Genomic DNA, 23,704 nt, shown 5'->3' with positions numbered 1-23,704 from the left:
CAGTTACTGTAAGTGTCATCACTGGATAATTAAGTCAAGAGTTCATTGAGCACAAGGGGTCTATCAGATCTGTAGAAAAGAATCTGAAAACCCAGTGCAGGGACTCCCCTGCAAGACACAGCACATGGGCAGCCACAGTGAGAAATCCCACAGCAACAGCTGGAGCAAAAGCTCAGCCTGGGAACCACACAAGATGTTCTGACCCTGCTGCAGCTAAAGGGGGACTTAACACTGACTAAAAGGGGCCCAGAATGTCGTGCTGCAGTGTCAGGGTTTTAAAGAGTTAATGAGGATTTTAACCTCCCCTTCACTTGCACTGCTGTCCCTGTTGCTTTTGCCCCTGCCAGTCCCCCAGGCTTGCCCTGCAGCTCAGCCTTGTGCTGCAGCACCACTCACCCTCCTCTCTGCACGTGGGAGGAATGGATTTTTAATGAGACCATCATTAGTGTTCCAAGCACACACACAGGAACACAGTAACAATGTGTACAATCAACACAAAGGGCATTTGGCTTTTGGCAAAATACAAAATTACTGTATTTTGGCTTTGCATGACTTAGGGCTCTGTCCTGCAAGATGTGGGACATTTGATCCAGCAAAGTATTTAAGCACAGGCTTAACTTTCACTCAAATAGGATGTAAAAGCATGTGTTCAGGGTTAAGCATATGATTAGGTACTTTGATGAATCAAGCCAGAGTGTTCCTGGTTTTCAGCCTCGAGGACAGAGGAAATATGCTGTGCGAAGTTTCCAGGTTCAGACTAACCTAAAATAACAGTAATTTTAAAAAGTACAATGTTGAACCTTGGAATGAGTAGTCTAATACTACATTTTTTGCAGGAAGTATTGCCCTCTTCTAAAGCTTTTCTCAGATGAATCCACAATACTGACTCGGACTGAAGCTACTGAACAGCAACATAATTCACATTCCTGGAACAGCTTTCATCTCAAAAGACCTCAACCCGTGAACAGTCCAGCTCTTGTCCCACATGACCACCTGAGAGGTGGCAGCCACCTGGCTCCTGTCAAAAATGATGCCACAGCTCTGGGAACACGCAGTGACAAACTTTCATCAGGGGCACCAGAAAGGCCAGAGAACTCTATTTCAAAAGGAAAGGTTAGTATTCATAGCCATCATTTCCCTCTGGGAAGGGGGAACCACCTCAGTGAGCATCACACTCCAGCTGACAGCTGACAGTAGGTAGCTGCAGAGGGCAGCTTTATCCCCAGGCACAGCCACCAGCCTCAGGGAGCTGTAACTCCAAGGAAATTTAGCCTCTTCAACTGATGGATGTTGGCCACAATGACCAGTGGAGGGGTAATTGCAGAGATACTTTCACGTCTGCAAGGTCCACTCAAACTGGATTGAAATCCATTAAAGAGCACCAGCAATTAACCATTTCCTGACAGGCTGGGTGGTGCATATGAAGTGGTAACAGATCCCAGAGCTGGGTGCAGCTGGCTGCTCTCACAAAGCCCTGTCTCACAGCACTCTGCACTGCACTGAAGCAATTTTAAGTATTCAGCTCAAACACTAAGCTCTCCTGGGGCCTTCCTCTGCCTTCACTCGACTCAGTTCACTGTTAAGAAGATTTCAGGGGATGCAGTCTCCCTCACGCTGAGCTACCTCAGTACTGGCAAATCAACACAACTCAAAATGACCTCACTTAACGCACGCAGGTGTTCGCAGTGCAGGGGAAGCATTAAGGTCCTGTCTGTGCAGAGCTGCACACTGGGGCTCATTTCCTGTGACAAGCAGACCCAACTGTCCCATTCTTCTCCGAGTGTCTGTCCCGTTACCTGCTCGCTCATGCTGTTGATCCCATCCGGCCCCAGCAAGGATATGGCTTGCTTGACCAGATCCGTGCGGCCGCAGTTGAGCATGCGAAACCCCAGGTCCTGCTTGAACTTGGCCTCGGTGGCAACCGCGTCCAGCTTCCGAGAGGCACAGAAACAGTCGTCGATCCTGCGGGGAGAGAAATGAGCTCCCTCAGAGGACACCCAGAGGACACACCTCCCCAGGAAAATAATGCTGTGCCCTGGTTTGGAAGGATTTAGGTCATGCATCCATTCTCCTTTGACCTGCATGTGCAAGGGAAATGCTGAATGGGAAATGATTAATGGGAGATTGCCCTTGGTCTATCTTTCATGGGACAAGTTATACATTTCAATAAAAACCGGGGGGAAGAAGCACAGCTTTCATTTGAGTTTGTTTCCCTGTGTAAGCAATGCACAGTTTATTCTCACCACAAGTTTTCTCTCTGCATGGCAAGGTTATCCAGTTCCTCTGATCCCTGAAAACTTTCAGTGACTTCAGTAAGCTTTGAACTTACATCAAATGGATGTATGATCGTTGACAATACACCAAAGAGAAAATAATGTCACTCCAAACACCTTCAAAAATCTTACCAGCATAGCCCCAGTAACAGGGAAGCGTTTTTGGAGCAGAAAGTGCAAGTCACAGAATCCCAGACTGGCTGAGGTTGAGAGGAACCTCTGGAGGGGACCTGGTCCAAGCAGGGCCACGTGCACATAGGACCACCATGCAAATGGGGAGTAGGCAATCTTGCCAGGTAGTCATGGCAAAACACCACAAATCCTTGCTGGCTGTGTCTAACAGATGAGAAGTCATTCTTTTAACATCTTAGTCAAAAGCTCTTCAAACTGTGAACTGATATCCATTTCAAATGAAAGAAGGGCTAGGAGTTATTTAGCCAAGATGTGAATCTGCAGCTCCAGAGAGAGACAGGCAATTCAAATCTAATGTTTATCCAAGTTGGTTTCATCTTGTTAAAAGACAGATTTGCTTTTCTTTCATGCTGAGGAGTGTCTGGGGCAGAGGGTGGAGTCCAAATCCACAGCGCTTTTGGTGTGAACTTGGATAAAGGACTGTTTGGAAAAGCACCACTTTAAATCTCCAAAAATGCTAGGTCAGAAATTGAGGGGCTACTTATGAAGGAAAAACAAAATAGAGATCAAAAGTGAAAAAGTCAAGCATACATCAAATATTTGTTTTCTATTTCATATGTAAAAAGCTGAAGCAAATCAAAAGAAAAATTGGAACAGCACATCACTATCATTTAAATTTCTTCTTCAAAGTGCTTTATCAGACCTTTATAAAATATATAACACTGCTTAATATTTAACAGCACTATGCAACAAATATGCTGTTTATATAGAAGCAGTGGTATGTAGCAATAGCTGCTGCTCTTCCTCTTTCAAGAGAGGAAGGAAAGTGAAATGCAAAATACAAAATGTTTTGATCAAAGCTTCTGCATGTCTGAAACTGGCATCTGATCTCAGACTTGCTCTCTGCAGTGCTGGGCCACAACCAGTCTGGAGGACACCACATGTTTTGTTGATGTTCATTCTACTGCTCAGTTTGGGTTTTGGCTGACAAAAAAAGTTCATGTCCTAAGAATGCAAAAAAAAGATATGCTTGGAGTATCACCACTCAGGGGAACAAGGATGATGTTCCATCACCACAGGATGCTGCAAGATTAATGCACAACACTCAGTCACAATAAACACACTGCAACAGCAGTAAGAGATCCTGCACCAGCAATGTGCTCACAGCAGGGAGGGAGAAAGCAACACAGCAAGGCTGGGTTTTCTGCAGTAGTTTCAGACTGAGTTTAAGTAAAAAGCAAAACCAGCACAGATATATGCAGGGCTGAGCTCAGTGACACTGAGATCCATGGCAGCAATCGAGGCTAAATACATTCACACCACATGGCACTTTTCCTTCACAAGAGCTACAGCAACATTTGGTGCTTGTTACCCCCATAGCATGAGATGCTAGAGATCATCTGTGCCCTCCTTTATGGCATTGCAAAGAAAAAGCATGCTCACAAGTTGGGTGGTGGGGGGTTTGGTGCACAGAGAAGAGACCTCCCAGTTGCATATGGCATTCCCAGATGATTCTGGGCTGGAAACAAGGTGGCTCCTCAGCAAAGGGCAGCTATGGAAAGATGAAGACATCCTCTGCAGAGGTGTCTGTTGCTGTGAATCACTGCCTGTGTTAATTCACTGCTTCATCATTTGTACTGAGGTATGTAGCCTACACTGAATAAAATGGGTCAAACTCTGACAGAGCTCCACTGACGTCAGCCCAGCTCAGTGCATGCAAAGTGATAGTTGATCATCTCCTCTTTAAAAAAAGCCAGACTTTGTCCTCAGTTGCATACCCACAGAAGGGAGGAAAGAGGAACAAGGAGCTATCTCACCTCACCTGCATGGGCTCCCCAGATCTCTACTCTGGCATGAGTTCAAAAACCATCAGGAACTCCTCCATGAACTGGTTCTGGTCTCCTGAAAGTGTGTCAGCTGACCTGCTTACTCTAGCCCAGGAAGGAGAGCCATAAATTCCTGTTGATATTCAGTATCTGCAAATCAGTACTCCTCAATCAGCTGGAGGGATAAGTGTCCTGGTCCAAGGGCTCCAGGGTGCCTCAGCTGTAAAAACAGTGCAGCAATAACATGGATGCAGAGGAGTGCCTGGGCTGCACAGCGGGTGGGACACCAGCACTGACAAAGCATGAGCTAGACCAAATTCCACAAAACTAGAAACCACAACTTAGTACCACTACAATGGCCCACTGCTTTATTATACCCCAAACAGGACCACTGTATTGCCATTTGTTGTACAATAAACTGGATATTGATAAAACTGCTGAGTTTATTAGAACAGGAGCATGACACAAAGGAAAGGAGTAGAGCATTAGGAGAGAAAACAACGTCTCGAAAAGGCAGAGAGATGAATGAGTTAAGGAAAAAGAGATTTAACGTGTACTGATAAAAAGCAGTGAAGAGACATCAAAAATGATCAGGAACTACAAGTACAAATAGAAGAGCACAGCATCACTTTTAACACTGGGGAAGGCCAGCTGGGAAGATGGCATGGCAGACAGGCTGAGCTGATGCATTTCAAAATGAAAACCGGAAAATTAAAAAAAAACCAAACCCATCAAAAATCAAACCAAAGCCAACACAGCACTGCATTTTCTCCCAAGCTCTCCTTCTTACCACTCACTGCATAATACTGATTCCAAAAAGAAGCAGAGGGTGTTTGCTCTATATTACACTGTATAAAGGGACATTGCTCCATCGTGGACACCATCCAGAATCACAAACATTAAAGAATGCAAGATAAAAAAAGAGGAAGGGAATAGACTCCCAGACTTGACTTGCTCGAGGCTCTTTAACTTTGGACTGAAGCAAACATACTGACAAGCTCTGAAGAGGTGGGAAAGGGATGGGAAGAAGCTTGAAATGTAAGGCTGACAGGGAACAAGTACAGTCAGCTAAATATACAGGGTCACTTTTAGAGCTGTGCAACTCTGCCTGCTAAGCACACAGAGCTGGAACCCTCCCCAGCTGCACTGCCAGTGTGGGGCCCTTTTGGCTGAAAGTCTTTGTGATCTTTCCAAGTGCACAGGAGGCTGACACCAGCTCAACAGCAGGATGTCCCCTCCAAGGTCACCCTGGCTTGTTGCCAGAGTCTGCCAGCCATCAGCATTCACACAGGTCATCCTTTCCCCAAGAGCTCATCCTGCAGAAAAGGTGCATCTTCATCAGAGGGGCTGGAAGGCTGATGGGAGGAACAGATGATCATGGAGGGTCAATGCTTGCTGCTCTCCTGCTCCTCTTCTACCTAGTCTCAGGATGGCAGGACATCACACACCAAATGCTGGCTGGGTCAGACAAACTTTGAGGTCTCTCAAGGTGATACAGTGACAAATGTAGGACTAACCAACATCCTCTGAGACTGATAACCCCTCTCAAAAGACAGAATCTATTCTGAACTTCCCTATTTAGCAACCTAAGGGGCTGGGCAGGCTGCTTGGCACCACCATCACCACCACTGCATAATGCTCCCATTCCCAACTGAGAAATAATATGTTTGAATCAATAATACACACTGATCATAGTCCTTGTACTCAACAGCAAATTCACCCCTTTAATTCAGGGATTCAATCACACAGCCTGTCAATTCCCTCCCTTCCCTAGTGTGAATCAAGCCAACAATTACCTTTATAAATAAAAGGAAAATTAGAAACAAGTGAAATAATCTCAATTTAACATTTTTAGTAAAATTGTGACCACATTTTTAAACCTACAATGAAACACAATTTTCTCCAAGTCTTTTTTTAATTCCTGAGAGATACTGCCTCTACAGCTGTTATCTTCAAGATCATTACACTGTTGCCATTGCACATAATTAAATGGACTGTGGCTTTATATGGGGAGTGCCATGGTAACATTAATTATTTGCTAATGGTCACTGTCAAACGCTGCACGGTGACCATGACACTCCATCATATTCTGAAGTACTCAAACCTCTGAAAAGAGTCAAAGATAATCTTCTTCATTTGTAATGGGTCCTAGCAGTACAGCAAACTGTTTTTCTTTTCCCAAACTCACATTATAAAAACATAATGCAGCACTTCTACAGCAGTGTTTTAAACACATGGGATGTTGGTTTTTTTCATTTTCACTCTGGCTGGCTAGGAGAGAGTCTGTGCAGATCTTTAATAAGTTACTCATGGGTTGAATACATTTGGGAAAACAGATGATTCAAAGGCAGAGTGTTTCCATCGTAACTGGTACGCGCAGCTGATTCAAAGAAATGGAGTGCAGGCTGTGATGAGCAGCAGGACTAACATTCCCCTCGGCTCAAATGGACACATCACTGCACTGATAGCCAAGCATCAGAACCTTGCCTGTCCACCTGGGACACCATCACCAGCCCTGTCAACTGAAAGAATGATAATCTACTAATTAAGTCCATCTTTTTTAGAATTTATCTTTTTTGTAGAATTTATCCAGTTTGTCCTAAATGTGAATGAGGTCTTGAGTCAGAAATTCAAGTTCAGCTGGTTGGAAGCCTGGAAGGAGTCACATTTTAGCCAGTAATATACATGCATTTGCAATGCTGAATTTCTTGGGGTCATGGATCACCGTTTTGATCTGGGCTGCACAGCCCATAGCACAAAAGGGTCTTGTTCCTTGCCTGGGGCTCTTCAGTGAGACTACAGACACAAACAGCAAGAGTGGGAGCAGCAGACAATTTGATTTAAATTTGTGAGCACTCTTTTTTCCAACGTGGTGCTTTAAAAAGGACTATAATGCTGATATTAATAGAACTGCAATATAAATACTATATTGAGACAATTATTTGCATTTTCAGTTTTGGAGAGAGGAAAATGTAGGCACAAACACGTTGATCAAAGTGATGAAGAGCACCACTTTTATTGCAGAAATAGAATATCTCCATTTACTTTAATCAGGAGCTAAAAAGAAAAAAATATTCCAGATGTTTATTATCCAACCACTTGTCAAAGGCCTGAGAATGTATTGGTTACAAATACTGGAAAATACATTTAAAAAGTGATGGGACTATCAAGACCCAAATCTGTATTTCAAAACAGTCTTAATACTCCAATTCTGTGCATATATAGGTCAGGAACCATGGTCAAAATTAAATATGAATTCAGATTTTGAACAAGGTCACAGTGCCATAAGAAAGTTTCGGTACAGACTCATCTTTCATATAAATAGATAGAACAAGTCTTCACTAATGAGTGGAAAATGGTGTGTTATCTGTATCGTGATAATTGTATTCAGGACTATAATACAGGGACATGTAATATGTTCAGGAATGCAATAAAAGACACAGAGCATAAGAGACAGCAGTAAATGATGTTGCTTGCAATGGGGAAAATAAAGCTGGATCCTAAAGCCCATAAAAATGCAAGTGCATTCTGCCCTAAATGTGAAGGAGAACATGAGGCCCAGGACCTCCCCTTCAATAATTTTTTTATTACTGTTGTCTTCAAGCAGATTGTTGGCAGGACAGGTTGAGATTCACCTCAGAAATCCGTGCTGTAACTCTAAGTAATAAAATCTCCTTCATCTGCTGGCACCATCTGCCCCAAGGGACTGCTGGATTTTGTCAAGTAGCTTGTTTGCTACTTCTCACATTTTTGAATCTTATTACAGCAATAGCCATGGCTGGTGTTAAAAGATGAGTGAAAATTTGTGGGAAGAACAAGGACATTCAAGAAGCTAGGCAAACAACAACCATTCCTACTTGAAGGTGGCTGCATCTTATTAAATAGCAGAATTTCTTGGCAATTTTATACTCTTTCTCTAGAAACTCAGCCCCTGTACCCAACAGATTTTAAGAGAGAAGGAAGAACAGTGGAATTTTTTTTTTTTTCTGTTTCCTAATCTCTATTTATTAAAGTCCTTTTATATTTCTATGATCTAGTGCAAGCACAAGATTTCCATAAATAAAACATTAAATGCAACTCTTCTGCTTTCACTTTTCAAATTAGAATTGCACACGTGGTATAGTAGTAGGATGACACAGCAAATGGTATAGACTGCTCTGAAACAACAAAATAACACATCTTCCCTTCACATCACTCTATTTTCTCCTTTCCATAGTTTTAAGAAAGCTCTCTAGAATGAGCCAAAAATCCTCAAATAATATTTGCTTTTGAGATTGATAATCCAATTTTCCCAGAGAGCCTTCATTAAGAAGGATGGTCCCAGACAGAAAAGCAGACAGGTATTCCCAGGACAAGGCTAATTGGAAATCAGGACTGATTTTCAATTAAAGACAGATTGTCCAAGGTGCTCAGACCCTGCATTTGCCCAGAGATCTTTGTGGATCACAGCTCTGAGCACTGGGTGAGCCTGTGAATGGCACAGCTGAGGGAGCACATGGGGCTGCAGGTTAATAAACCTGGTCCTATGCTGCAGCAAGGCTTGGGTAGATCTACACCTCCAACCTGAACTTAACTCATGACTTGCTAATGCTCACACACTCCTGTGTCCATGTTGACCTTTAAAGAGTGTATTTTTCCTTCCAAAGTGTTTGCTCCTGATGTATTTCTGGAGGAGAGCCACAGGTTCCCTCAGCACACACTTCGCTCAGCTGAATGTGCCCCTTTCTTCATGTTTGCCTCCACGAGAACATTTTGTTAAAAAACCAAATCATCCCAGCCCATTTCTTTCTACCTGGTCCAAAGGAAATATTTTTTTGACCAGGACACAGGATTTGTGCTTCCACGTCACTTCCTACCACTTTCACGTGGCATCAATACTTTTCTGTTTCTACTGGAAATACCTCTCCCAATGCAGCCTCATAATGCATTTGCCTTTTTCACAGCTGAGGAAAAATCCACTTTTGTGGTTTACAATAATTCTGAGATTAAATACTGCTCCACAGCCTTTACTACCACCTTTCCAACACTCTGCTCTCAACATAGTATTTATTAGGATGCATATATAGTGAATATCTTACATATACATTGCAGTTTGTATATTTTCATTTAAAAAGAACATTTGCCTTCCATTTGTGGAGAACTGCATTTCCATTTGTGGAAAACTGCATTTTATTCCATTTATTTTGTCCCAGCCCTCAAGGTCATCCACTTTTTCCTGGATGATCTCCCAAACTTCCTCTGTCAGGACAATGCCTCTCAGCATCATGGCATCAGCAAATTTTAACTTCATGAGCACACTGCTAAGATTTGTGCCAAAACCCTTTCTGAAAATTAAAACATACCAGTTTTTAGGAATGAGAGCTGAAGGTGCCTGCTTGCAACCCCATCTCAGCCAATCCAGCCCCTGCTAACTTTCCAATTTCTTTACTAACACACATCCTCTTGTCTTAATAGATCCCTACATGGATTCTATCAAATCTTTGCTCAAGTCCAAAGAGATGAAATTTTACTGAATTTCCTTGGGGTAGAAAATCAGTTATCTTATCAAAAAAGTTATTAGATTAGCCTGGCAAGATCTATCTTTAGAAAAATCTGTGTCACATTTTATCCCATTTTTCCCTCAACAACATGTCTTTAATCAGTCTTTGCTTGAAAAAACATTCAGAGTCCTTGCACTAACAGCCTGGAATTTTCCTTGGATCATTTCTCATCCTTTTCAAATGTTGGGCATTACTATTATTAATCGTTAGAGTTATGGCATCACTCCAGGCTTTGTTAAAAATATTCCCTCTGACCCCCTGATTTTGTGAGGCAGCTTTTTCTCATCGTTGGGATAGAGGTTATCTGGTCATCCTGATTAGAGTGCATTAAGCTGCATAATTTTCTATTATTTTATTCCTGTTTTTCCATTTTCATAACCTTGTTGCTATTATTTGTTTTTCCCTTTCCAATAGGATTTTCTTCCCCCAAAGCAGAGGCAAAGTATTCACTGAAGTCCTTGGGTGATGGCCTCTGTTGGCACTGATGCACAGCTCTCCCAGGAGTTCCAGCATCCCCACATCCTCCAGGATTGCCATGATATACTGCCACCAGACATGAAGCCCCTGACCCTGATAAAAAGCCTTTGAGCTGAGCAGCACAGGATGCTCCTCCCTTTCTCTGGTTCCCTGCCATCAGCCTCCAGCCCCCAGATGCAGGCACACACCAGTGATCCCCCCCACCACATGTCTAACACACTGGGGTTTGCTTCAAACAAACATCCCACAGAATGGAGGAAGGAGAGATGTGCAAAGAGCTTCATGTGTTTAGCTGGAGCAAGGGGAAAGGTACCCCCTGCAGATGTGGTGATGAGGAGAAGCCAACATCTGTGGGCAGCCAGAGAGTGCCTGTGCAGGCTGAGCAGTGATGCTACCTTATTACAACAGAAAGACAGGTCAACACAGTTTTTACCACCAGGCCCCTTTCTGATAACAGATTACCTTCATCCCTGATGCCTTAATCAATAAAAGGTCTGGAACAGGTAGCACAGTACCCTGTTCATGATTCATGCCAGCAGAGAGCCACCTCAACTGACCACATCCAGCTGCCTCAGGTGGCCCAAAGGGCCTGGGTATAGGTGAGGCTTTATTTAAGTGCCCCACTATGACAATACCCTGGACACAACCTGGGTTTCCATCTCAGTGAGCTGTTGTGCATCCAGCACCCAATCCACGTGTGAAACCTATCTCCTTGCAATAGGTGGAAACAACTGGTCTGTCTAAAGCTTTCACTCCTGGGGGATGGTGAACACTTACTGCTCATCTGCAAAGCTGGCAAGAGGAAAGAAACTTTCTGGCACTTCTGTTGCTGTAAAATGAAAAGAGACCAGGAAGGAGACAGGCAGCTCCTGACTGATTCCAGCATCCCTCACTCTTCTACACAAAACAAGAGCAGCTCCTCTTTCAGGAGAGGAAAACATTGCCAGAAATTAAGGTGACAGGTTTTTTAAAAGGCTCGGAAAAAGGAAAAAAGAGAGGAATAAAAGGCAGGAAGAAAGCAGGGATGATTTACAAAGCCACAGAATGGGAACCTCACTGCTGGAGTATATGACTATGCTGGGAAGTATCACAAGGCTTTGTGGAGAAACCTCCATGTTGTAGTTCAGATAAGAAGCTGAACATCTGGGTTTTATCTGAAGTGACCCTGAACTTCATAGCCTTTGAGATCCTGCCAATCTCTCCCTCTACCCATATGCATGTTTTTTCAGCATGGCAGCTGATTTTGCTCTATGCACTTGCACTAGCTTGTGAATCAACACCATGGAATGATGCAGTATCACCTGGGAACTTTTGGGTTTGGGTCTCTGTGTTTTAGGGACTAAAGAAGACTGCTACAAAAAGCCTAGAAATTGAACCATTTTCAAGATTCTACTTAAAAAACCTTTCCCATAGAAATCACAAAATTTATCAAGTTAACTGCACTTAAAATCCTCCAGCTTCCCTCCATCGTGCAGCTTACTTGAAAAGCCATCCCCTGCAAAGTTGTTTTATTCCCTCCTCCAGTGCTAAAATTTATGGAATTGATGCTCCTGGAGGAGTTAAGAGTTGGAAAGGCACCCTCCCTAATAGGGAAGAGTGAAGGGTTGGTGTTTGGTTTATGAAAATCAGGAGTGCTGAGGGTCTGCTGAATACAAATAAAAAATTACAGGCTGCGAAGTTCCAAATTAACATCCTGATGACTCACATTATCCTTCAGAAAAGCTGCCTTCCCTTTGATCTCCGGATTACAGGCAGCCAGGGTCTTATTTGCAGCTATGCAAAGAACCTGCTGCACTACACCAGCAGTAGGCACAGACCTCAAAATAAAACCCAAGGTACATGAACACTCATCTGCCAGCACAGCAGAGAAATTGTCATTTTGGAACATCAGTGGATGAATCCAGCCCCTGCAGTCAAATACAGGCACACTGCAAAGGCTGGTCTCTCTAAAATCTAGAATTTGTCTCAGGAATAGTATTCCCTTTTCATTCTCACCTGATTAATCTCAGGCCATGCTCCTCAGGCTCATTTCCACTTAAAAGTGGAAAAGACACTTCTTAAAAAACAAGTGAGACAACAACAATCATTTGTATTATTGATGAAATTAATTCTTGATGGCAACTTTAAACTAAGTGCTGATATGTTCCCCATAATTAATACATTATTCTGCAAAATAATACAACTCTCCACAAGTTCAAAATACTCTGAAGTTTCCTAATTAAAACTAAAATTGTGTAACAGTTGATGAGATTATATACATATATGTGTGTACATACATATATTCACACACACACACATAAACACACGGTCAAAACAAAACTTTGGGTCATATTTGGGAGGGGAATGGTTAATCCACAGGTATTTTACTATATATACCTTAATTTTTAAGACTGAGCATATAGAATAAAAGCATTACTGCCCTATTTGCAATCCTACCTAATACTTGGGGAGGTATTAAATTAATTGTGCCTTTTCAGAAGCAAGTACCAGGTCTGCAGACAGTGTGTAGTACCTGTATCTGAAAGCCCTGACATTTCAGTGGGGATACAGAATGCAGCACTTCTGGAAATGAGGGCCATGGTGGGCACACCAAAGGGAAGCAATTACAGCCAAGGTTTGAAATCTGAAATGCTCATGATTTGGCTTTTGAAACTCCATATATTTCTTCAATTAAATATTGAATAGCTGTGACTATAAAAAGCCTATGTAGATCTGGAAGTGAAGTATTACATTCTCTGGTGGAAGAGCACATCAAGGCCAGAGTCAACAGAAGGCAGCAGCTCCAATGCAGGTTGTCACAGCTAATCATGTAAATCAGCCCTCTGCTTTCTGTGTTGCAGGAAAGAATGCATCTACTGCTGTATCAAGAGGCAGACTGCTGAAAGTTGGGGTTTGGGTACATATTTGTGAAGCAATAGCAGTGAATCATTTCTGCTTTGGCAGATTCAAAAAGCCTTTTCATATGAACATCAAAACCAAACATATTCTGGACTCCAAAACAGTCCTAGAACGTACTTTTATCCAAGTATTTGTATCCACATAATCATAAGGCAAAACAGACACTAAAAACATATCCTGGCAATAAATACTTTTAAGACTTCATTAGAAAACCAAAAGGTCATATCTGATACATGAAAAAGTCAAATTATCTAGGCTGACATTTACAAGTAATTTGAACTGACATTAGCATGAAAAATACAATCTTATTGTAAGAAGTGGTCTTACCTCTAAGTTTAAACGTGCCCTTTAAGCATTAATGCTGAAAACAAAGCCCTGAAAAATATCTGCAGCCCTGCCAATTACATTTCAGCATTTTATAGCACAGCAACGTGAATCAGACAATTAGCAGAAGGTTTCAGCCGCTTATTAGCAAGCACTAATAGGAAGTGGGGAAAAAAAAAGCTCAAAACACACCACCATGCAGGCTGTGATGAGCAGATTAGGGGCTCGATCCAGCCGCGAGGCAGTCAGGCTCCCATTACCATGCAACCAGCTTATCCACGGAAGCGAGCAAATACCGGGAGGTGATTCTGCAGCACTCACGGCGAGAGCCGGAGCATCCCTGCGCCTCCCAGGCAACGCCAGAGCGCCGAGCCCGCCCGCCCGCCGCTCCCCAGCAGGAGACACGGCGCGCCCCGAGCAGCCCACCCGCATCCCCGCACTCACTTGAGCTGCCGGGGCTCGCAGTCCACGCCGGGCAGCAGCAGCCGGGCCGCCTGCCGCACGTCATCGCTGTCCACCGAGAAGCTGCGGCGGTGGCCGGCGTGAGCCACCGCCACCCGGATCCACTCCATCAGCGGCGGCAGCACGATGAACGGCCTGCGGGGACACACACAGCGCCATCAGCACCGCTGCCAGCCACCGACCGACACAGGCTGCGGCTGGGACGGCAGCGTGCGCCGGGAGACGGCTGCAGGACAGCGCAGGAATGGGACAGCAACCAGCTCGGCAACTTTCAACAAACCGAGGTGTCTCCAGGGCAGGACTTTACGGAGAGGGAGATCCATGAGCCACGCTCATGCATGGGGCTCTGCGAGGTCAGTGCACCCACCCGAGTGGCAAGCCCTCCTCCCATCCTTCACACGGTGTAATCCCAAAAAGAGGACAGCAGTCTGCACAGGACCATGAACTGCTCTGGCTGACACCTGGCCTGGGTTCGCTGCCCTGTCTCTGCAATAGGGGCAGGAGAACGGACCCGGACAGAGAGAGGGGATGCCCCAACATTGGGATGCCACGGATGGAGAGGGAATGCCCCGGGATGCTCCAGCATCTCCTGCCAATGCAATGGGGACCCTGTGCTCAGTGGAAGTGAGGGGACTTTGTGACCAGTGTGAAGGTTAGCTGTGAGCAAGGCTAGAAATCAGAAACCACAGTGCTTGGTCTCACTTTCAGCAGCACCAAACTGCTACACCTTCGGCTGCCAGCTGCTCTGCCAACTGCACAAAAACATACACAACTGCCCCCAAAAGTGAATGCTGGACTCTGGGCCACCCCCACAAAGCTGGGCACTATCACAGACATGGTCCTTCACTCCACAGTACCTGGACATGTCCCAGCAAGAGCTGCCCAGGCTGTAATGAAGCATGCAGCACACAGATCACTCCATCTATGCTAAGAATTCTTGGGGAACCAAGAGGAAAATGCCAAGCCATAAGTAAAAACCATAGCTTCAAGTCCTGTTTCAGAGGAAAGCTAATAAAGTAACTGCAGCTAAACATCTTGAAGGTCACTACAAGTCTCTTGCTTCCCTTTCCTCCTGCAGTCCCTTTTCATGGAGGAAAGGAAAAAAAAGCCTGCATTAAGTGCAGAGTAGGCAAATATTTTACATTTCAAATGTATAACTTTACCTCAAAAGGATCTACCCTGAGAAAAATTATTTAAGATGATGTTGATTCTGGAACATCATTTTCCTATTTATAGCTCCTCATGCATTTATTTCCCTTTTTGAGGACTTGGCTTTACTTAGCTCTGATATTAATATTCTTGAGGGGGGATGAGATACTCAGAAGCACCGAAGGACAGAGAAGCCCTGAGGCCACTAACTCTCCCTAGAACGCCGGGTTCCAAAATCTCACAGGCACGTCAATGAACAACCTCCTTCTGAAATATGACATCTTTGGCTGAGTTGCCACTTCCATCATTTTTCTATTCCAACACATCACTGTCACCTCAAGACCAGGCTGCATTTGTTTCCAAGGCTTTTGCTCTCCCCTGACCTGCCATGGCCACATAAGGAGGCAGATAAGGACAGAAGAGCATCTCCCACTGCTCAGCCAAAACAATTTCCTAACCCAGCTCATTTGTCATGAGGGTGGTGGGAGCCAGAGGAGGAAAAGGGGGGAAGCAGGGGTCTATTTGTTCCTGGAAGGTGACTGCTTCCCAGGTCATCATTTGAGCATAAGGAACCCTCTTTTGAGGCAAGAAATACCTGGGAACAAGTTATCAGTGGGAGTTTTTTCATCACTTGCTGAGCAAACAGCAGAAAGGGAGCTGCAAATCACACTGTGAAACTGCTTGTAGTTACAGATATAACTTGGTTCTAGGAATACAATTAAAGGAAAACTCAATTCGAGGTTATGTTTTGCATGAGCAAACACAGTTTGGATCAGAGAAATGAAGACAGGCTTGTACAGGGCCTTCCTGTAACATCTGCTGGGCAAACAGAAAAGCAGAGAGCTGTGGCTGAACAGGAGGCTCAGAGCTTCACACTTTTTCCTCCTCTTGTGCGCGACAGAAACTCACCCGGCACAAAGTCTGCCCCAGCACAGTAAGGAGCAGAGCAAATAAAAATATTCACAGGAACTCAGATAATTGCACTATATAACTGTCTTTTTTTTTTTTTTTTTTTTTTTCTTTCCCTTTTCCAGCCTTGAAAATTTCAGCAGAGAAGTAGAAATGAGCATGGCTATTTGGTGCAATAAATCCCAAGAGGGAAGAGAATCAGTGTTCTGCAAAAGCAGGGAAATTTTCTGTGAAGTCCAATTTCAGTCCCTAGATGAGGATATGGAGTTTGTTCACAACATATTACATTCCTTTTTCCAAGGGGAAAAAAAAAATAATCACTGCATATCTCAGCATGTCAGGAAATTTGTATTTTGAGAAAAGAACCAAATATGGCTGAGTGCAATAGGTTAAAAATACCCTTCAAGAGACTGTGCACTATGTGAAGGGCTGGGTTCTTTCTTTTAAATACTGCTTGTGTGCCAAAGAGGAAAGAGAAACACAGAGTTATGAGGGTGTGATAATCCACAAGACAATGTGACATCAGCAAGAAATATTTCACTTTTCCAACAGCACTGTGTGAAAATGGGTTAGCCAAATGGGTTAGCCAAATGCATCACATCACTGGCACACACACTGATTTATCTCTGGTGCAAAGGCAGGTACCAACCAGGAGAATTCAGTAATTTTGTGCTCCAGAGCAGACAAGTCACTAGTTACACGTTTTGGAAGCACATGCCTTAATTAAACTCATCTCACCATGGTGCTGGGCTTGATCTGCCTGAAGGATATGGGAAATCAGGAGCAGCTCAGCTGCTGCACAAGCACCTGACCTGGGCTGCAGGTGAGTGAGTGCTCAGACCTCCTCCTCCAGCCCTTCTCCATACCTCTGTTTAACTTTAAATGCATGCTTCCATCCTCTAATTCCATGAAGTTGAAAGTTAAATATGGACTTAAGTTAAAACAAAAACAAAAATACCAACAAAAAAAAAGAACGTTTTTTGGCACAGACTTGTATTTCCCTGAGCTCACATCTAAATGGAAAAACACGCCAGATCAGGATGCAGGGAGAGCTCTCTGCACAGAGCAACTCCCATCCCACACACAAGAGCTGGGAGGTGGGGGAGGCCAACACAAAGCAGATCCAGATCCCCGAAGGGCTGGACCTTTCTGGGCCCTGTCCCCCTCCCTTGGCAAGGGGGCAGCTGGCTCCTCTTGGGATGTGCCTTCTCCTACTTCAGCAGAAAAGGCAATTATGAGTGCCTCACCAGCCCTCACATCTCTGGTTCCTCCTTTCAGGCAGCATCCTTCCCTGTTCTGTCCTGACACCCAGCACTCTTCTCACATCTAGTTTTGGACAGCTCAAGGTCCCATAAGCTCCTATGCCTTGAAGACATCTGCAGGTAGCAACACCCTTCTGGCACTGCCTCACAAGGGACAAGTCCTCACTATCCTGGCTATCAGAGGTCCTTCTCCCACTGCCTTCACACCCTGCAGCTCCCTGCCAGCACCCTCCCTCTGGAGTGGGGCAAACGACCCCTCCCAGCCCCATCAGACCTCAGACTTATCTCAGTTTTGTGGGGCTGATCTCTCTGGAGCACTCTGAGTGACAGAATGACTCATCAGAAAAGCAGAGGTTATGGGGGGAACCTCAATGTAACCTCATGAGGGGTTCCCTAAAGCCTGCATCCCTCCAGAGCCACACACAGCCACACTTCCTGGGCTGCCCACCACTCCCCCTCCCTCACTTACTAGCACACAGAGATATTAAAAATCCTGTCATGCATATGCAATAATTCAGGTTTTTCCATTATTATTAGCAGTAGTAGTAGTGTGTGTTTGTTCTTGTTGTTATGATAGCAGTCTTACCTGTATAAAAACAGGAGAAATTGTCAGGTGGAAGACCATGAGAAATTGTGCACCATAAAATGCAATAGGATGCTTCATTATTTTTGCATGGGTCTGTAAGAAGATGGATGAAGCTGCTGTCTGGACACCACCTGCTGCAATGCCAGATTTGCAAGCACTAGGGCCAGCACACTGACAAATTCTAGCTACAAATAATCCCTGGCCCTGTTTTTTCACAGTTCCTACCACCTTTGCAGGGTGCAGAATCCCTGCTGGCTGCTGACCAGCTTCACAGTCCACCTTCTTGCCCAGAGCAGGGCCACTACTCACAACCACTCTCCCTGATTTCCAGCAGCTGGAGCAGTTCCTCCCCTTACCAGCTGCTCCCTCTCCCCTGCAGAGAATAAGAACACTCATCACCTTTGAATGCTCCTCACACAGGCTCACAAACCCTGCATGGGCCACCAGCCCCTTGCTCCCAGCAGAGCCCACAGTGTGCTCCAGGTCCCAGAGCTCATCAGTGCACATGAGAGATTCCCAGACAATCACAGTGCTCCAAGGAAAAAAATCATCATTTCAAGTGCTGCACAACAGCCTCTTTATTTGCAGGGCACTTCACCCTGCTCTTCTCCAGACACCTATGGAGCCCCTGCCCCACCATATGCACTCATTCACTGCCTGTATTAAATCAAACCTCAGGGAGAGGACTGGCTTGATAGTCACAGTGGGAAGAGAGAAATTTCTGAGGCATAAATCCTATGGGGATGTGAGTTCCCACAGCTATCTCCTGCTGTCCCTCCCTCAGCTTCCCCAGCTGTGGAGTGGACCCAGTTGAATGACCTCATCTTGCTTTAACTTGGTTCAATTGCTACAATTGCTTCAGGTTCTGTGTTTGCAGGATCCTTTGGCTGCTGAGGAGGGTGGTGGTGGTGTAGGTGTGGAGTTTCTTCTCTCACTCCAGCCAAGGATTGCTGACTGCCAACCTTAGTGGAAACAAGAGGCAAATTGGTACACAGAGCTCACTTCTGTTTAAATTTACAAAAGCTACCAAGAGTTAAAGGTGCTTCTCAGAAGCATAAGGCTTTCACATGAAAAAGCCTTTCTAAATAAAGGTAGGAAGATGTTTTTTCTTGCAGATGTGAGTCAGCAACTTTAACATTGTGAAAAGCTCTTTATAGTTGTTTGATTTGCTTATGTTTTTATGGGTGGTTTTTAAAGAAAATCCCAATACATGAATGGAAAAGCATCCTAAGTTCTGACAAATTTTCATTTGGAGCATATGATGAAAATACATATATATGCACTGCTAGTCCATTTTTAGCATTATTGAAAGCTACAAAAGCATGGGTTTTCCAATGTAGAAAACCCATTTCAGATGGGTTTCTGGACTGCAAAACTCATTTATATTTATACCAGAAGCTACTTGTCTTCAGGGGGAGCAAATACTTCTTGATGCCCTCAAAAAGCTGCCAGTCCCAATCCTTCCCACAAACTCAGCAGTGCCAGCTGATGCTCCATGTGAGTTAATGCAGTCACTCTATGCCAGGCAGCTGCTGCCACCCCAGAAGCCCAGCTAAGAGTGACCCAAGTAGTGGGTTCTGCATCTTGTTCAGGCTGAAGGATTAAACCTCCCTGCTCTTACATGAGCCTCATGAGACCTGCCTAGGCAGAAGGATTTATCCTTAGGTTTTTATGCACCAAAATATTGGTGCTCCAGAGTCCACAAATGGGTATCTGCAAATCATGGTGTTTGAGCCCACATCCAGGGCTGGAATGAGCTGTCCCTGCTGCCTCTCCTGCTTTAAAAACATTAATGGCCAAGATCTGAAACACAGCTGAGTCAAAGTGATGACTCAGCCAGCAATCACAAAAGGCAAATATTTCACTGGCAGTTTTGACATCAGATTTGACATGACTGGCAATGGTATAAATCCCTGAGGACGCACAGCATTCAGAGTGCAGCACAGAACAGCCTGGATAACATGCAGTTTCCTCTATTTAAAAAATCCTATAGCCATCCCATGGACAGCAGAACTCCAGCTTGATAAATTAGATGTAGAATACAGACCTAATCCAGCAAGGATATTGCCATGTAACAGCTACAAATAATGCCTGAACTATTTCTTGTAACATGTGCCATCTCACACACTGCAGGCAGCTCCAACAACACTGCTGAAGGGATTTCTAGAAAATGGGAAGTTTGATATTCAGCATGCAAATCTAGAGGATTTAGGTAAGGATGCATTGGGATTTCTTTTCAGTGGTTCCAAGTCAAATCAACTCTGCTCTCAATTTTGACTTCACATAGTAAAGCTGCAGCCTTGCTGAAGTTTCCAATCTAACAGTGGATAAAAACAGATAGGGTTACATGGGGCTTTGGCATACTGGCACATCAAGCACATGTAATCCCTTCTGCATATACAGGTTCATTCAGGTTTCACTGCAGGACTCCCATATTCCCACTGCTTTACTTGTTCTTCATTAGCATTCCTCATCAGTCTCTCCACTCTCTTCTGGTCTTTGCTGGAGACTGCCCTAGCCAGGGAATTTGTACCACATAATTATTTAAATCAGGGACACTTTTCCCTAGTTCTCTCACTGAATCTTTTCTATAGTTGTAATCTGTAACAGTTACAAAAATGGTCTGAAATAGTTCAAATTATTTTCAAAATCATTCTAATAGCATGGAACACTCCTCTCATTAGAGGGGCTGCATCACATTAATTAGCCAGCTACACCAATAGCTACCCAAAGCATGAAACAAAACTGAGGTTACCCAAACTCTTTCCATTAATCATGAATGACCACAGTCTGCAATTTGCAGGTGTATGCATATGCAGGGAACATGTATCTTTTTGTATGTGTGTCCATGTGAGCATGCAAGGCAGACAGAAAGAGAACAAGCAAGAATAACAGCCCATAGGAGCTTCCTAAAGGATTGCTCCATGTACAGGGAATAATAGCTAAGAGAAAGAGAAAAGAAGGGAAAAACCAGACACATGTCCATCAACTCAATTAAAACTCAAGGAAAAGCTAATGGCTGCCAGGTGGTACAAGGAGCTAATGCTCCTCCAAGGTGGAGCAGCAGGGGAAGCACTGGAGAAGGGACTTGGCTGCCTGTGAGCAGAATTAATGGGTGGGTCTGGACCAGCTGAGCTGCTGAGCCACAGCTTCTCAGTGAATTGTTTATGGGGGAGCATGGCAAGTTAGGAAGTAATGAGGACTTTGTCAATATAGCTGTGCATAAAAGTGGGTAAGGAACCACTTAAGGAGAAAAAACATCACACAAATCTGCAAGTACAGATTCTGCACTTTCCGGTGCTTAAGAAATTACTTGCAATAATTTTGGAAGCATTATAGGGTCTGACAAGCCAAACATAACCACAGGACAGATCTTTTTCTTGAGGTAGAAGCAGCAAGCAAGAAAGAAATCTTGACAATAGTACCCTCATCTACAGTTCTTTATCTTTTTTTTTTTTTTAATTCCCAGGAAAGCAAAAGAATCCCAAAGGTAAATTGCAGCCTCCTGCAGGTGGAAGCACTGGAGGAGCACTGCTTTTGTGGGCAACACCCAGCACAAGATAAATGACTCTAGCATAGCCCAGCTGGGTGCCATAGGGAAAGGGGACCCCACAAAGAGGTCCACCCTCTCCCTGTACCTCCATGCTTGCCAAAATAGCCATCTACATGGTATCCAGGGTCAGCAGAACTGGCTTGTGTTGGTGCCAAAAAATCAGAGAGTCTCTGCCAAAATGCCAGATAGAAGGAATATGAGTTTGGAGTGGGAGGGGATCACACATCCATCTTATGGCTGGGTTTGTCAGCATTTAGGAAGTGGGGAATATTTCTAGGTTTTCTAAGCAATTCTGGCCACTCTCCACTACTCCCCCTCCCATGAAAGCAGCTCCCCTTGTAACAAGAGTTTCAGTATATAATCATTTTTCCCTTTTATTTTCTGTAAAGATAAACACTATTAAAAACTTACTGCGTTCTCATTTCTTTACCTCCATGAAGAGCAAACACAGAGAAATGCTCCCTAGAAACAAAGCACCAGATTTATTCAAAGGTAAAAAAATCCCTTTTTATGTGTCCCCCAAGTCTCTGAGGGAGGTACTGCTTTCTGAGCTGGAAAGTGCTAAGCCAGGCAGCAGTGCCACCATACTGGATTCCTCCCTCATATTTAGCCTCTGCAGGATGACATGTACAGCCTTTCCAGCTCAGCCTGGTTCAGAGCCAAAATCCAGGTGGGCTGGAGATGAGTGGGAAGAATGGGATAGTCTCATGGTGCCATCAGCCTTGCAGGTGCTGGGAGAATTCTTTAGCTGCATCACACAATCATCTCTAGCCTGGGCTTGCACTGTCAGGGAGGAGGGGGCCAAGACAGTAGCCAGTTTGGTTTCACAAAGAGCCAAGGACAACCCCTGTTTCATGAAATTACTGCCTACTGCCAGATCCACACCATCCTGGCTTCTCTGCACCAGCAGGGAAAGAGAGAGGCCAAGGATGGGGAAAGATGCCTGGACCTTCTCACTTCCTTCTGGGCTTCTTACAAAATAAAAGCAATTGCTGCAGATGGAAAGCAAATACAGCAACAGATATGCCACAAATCTTGTGAATATTTTGCACGTAGAAGTGTCATGTTTAACAAACCCACCTGTCTGCAACTCACAAAACCCCATCATAGAAACTGAAACCACCAGAGATAAGTCATGGACCACAAAGTATGACTGCCTGTAAGAAGCAAAACACAGGAAATGGGCATGAAGGCTCCTCAGCTCTACAGAGAATCAACCTTGCTGCTGCTCTCCTTTCTGAGCAGCACAGGGTGGTTACATCCAGCTGGTGAAACTCCAGAGCTCAGCTCCATGGAAATATCCAGGCTCCCACTCCAGCACTAGTACTAATGCATGTTTGATTAGGCAGCAGGAGATGGATCTGCTCCTTCCAGCAGTGACCACAGGCTCTTGGCAGTAACACCGAGTACTTGCTCTGGCCCTCGCCGCACGCCGCACTCGTTCACTGCCCTGCCAAGGGAAGGCGTCCTGCCAGACACAGCTCTCAAAATAAAGTGCACAACAATTGTTTTAAATGGTCAGTATTTCAAGTGCTGTAACTAAGAGGATGTGTATTAAGGCAACCTCAGAGAAAGGAAAACCTATTAAAGCAAATGCTGAAAGTGGTTTTTCAAATATCCCTGCCCTTTTCACTTCTGCACAGGGAAGTTTGAAGAAATCTTACAAAACCAGAAGCTCAGTTTTGTTCATCCCTATATTTCCCTCAGGTTCCAGTGGCATTATTCCCACAGATAGAAACTACAGATCAGGTGAAGGTATATTCTAATTATTTAAAAATTTTTTTGTGTACATTAACCACTCTTGGACATGAGTTAGGCCTTCCACAATAGGAAGGCTGGATGAGAAATCATGAGATTTAAAACAATATAAATAAATAAATAAATAAAGATAAAATTCTAGATTCTTGTCATTTCCCTTCTGTGGGTTTTTTTTTTTCATACTTTGAAAATAACAGAACAAAAAGTGACAAACATGCTCACAGAGCGACCCAAACTTGAAAAGAAACAAAATACCATCCAAAGGCAAATGGCAAAATTCCCAGCAACATCATTAATGCCAGAATTTCATCTTGCATGCTCTTCTGCAACTAATAAAACACTATTTCAATTAAGATATCATATCATGTACCATCTACAACTACACACTCAATGAGACCCTCAAATGCTACTTTTGAGATGCAGCCCTCATCCTGCAGCAATAGCCGAGCCCCATATCTGCAGATTAGAGCTTGGCTCACATATACACTGCAATACATACTCTGGGATGTAAATGTGGAGCCCAGCCTGACAAACCAGCTTGCATTTGCATCACCA

The 23,704-nt window shown here is 44.2% G+C and overlaps 1 protein-coding gene across 3 annotated transcripts in view; it reads right to left on the bottom strand.

Annotated features, from left to right (window-relative positions):
• The window catches only part of ABTB3 (ankyrin repeat and BTB domain containing 3), a 178,093-nt gene that overhangs the window by 31,214 nt on the left and 123,175 nt on the right, over positions 1 to 23,704 (bottom strand). For all 3 annotated transcript variants that reach the window (XM_079303619.1, XM_079303617.1, XM_079303618.1), the window contains exons 4-5: positions 13,915 to 14,067; positions 1,797 to 1,962 (exon numbers count right to left, since the gene is read on the bottom strand). In XM_079303619.1, the coding sequence (XP_079159745.1) occupies positions 1,797 to 1,962; positions 13,915 to 14,067 (319 nt within the window). The remainder of the gene's footprint in view (positions 1 to 1,796; positions 1,963 to 13,914; positions 14,068 to 23,704) is intronic.

This window comes from Erithacus rubecula (assembly GCF_903797595.1).
Source record: "Erithacus rubecula genome assembly, chromosome: 4".
Taxonomy (NCBI): Eukaryota; Metazoa; Chordata; class Aves; order Passeriformes; family Muscicapidae; genus Erithacus; species Erithacus rubecula.
This window is presented reverse-complemented; position numbering and strand designations above follow the sequence as displayed.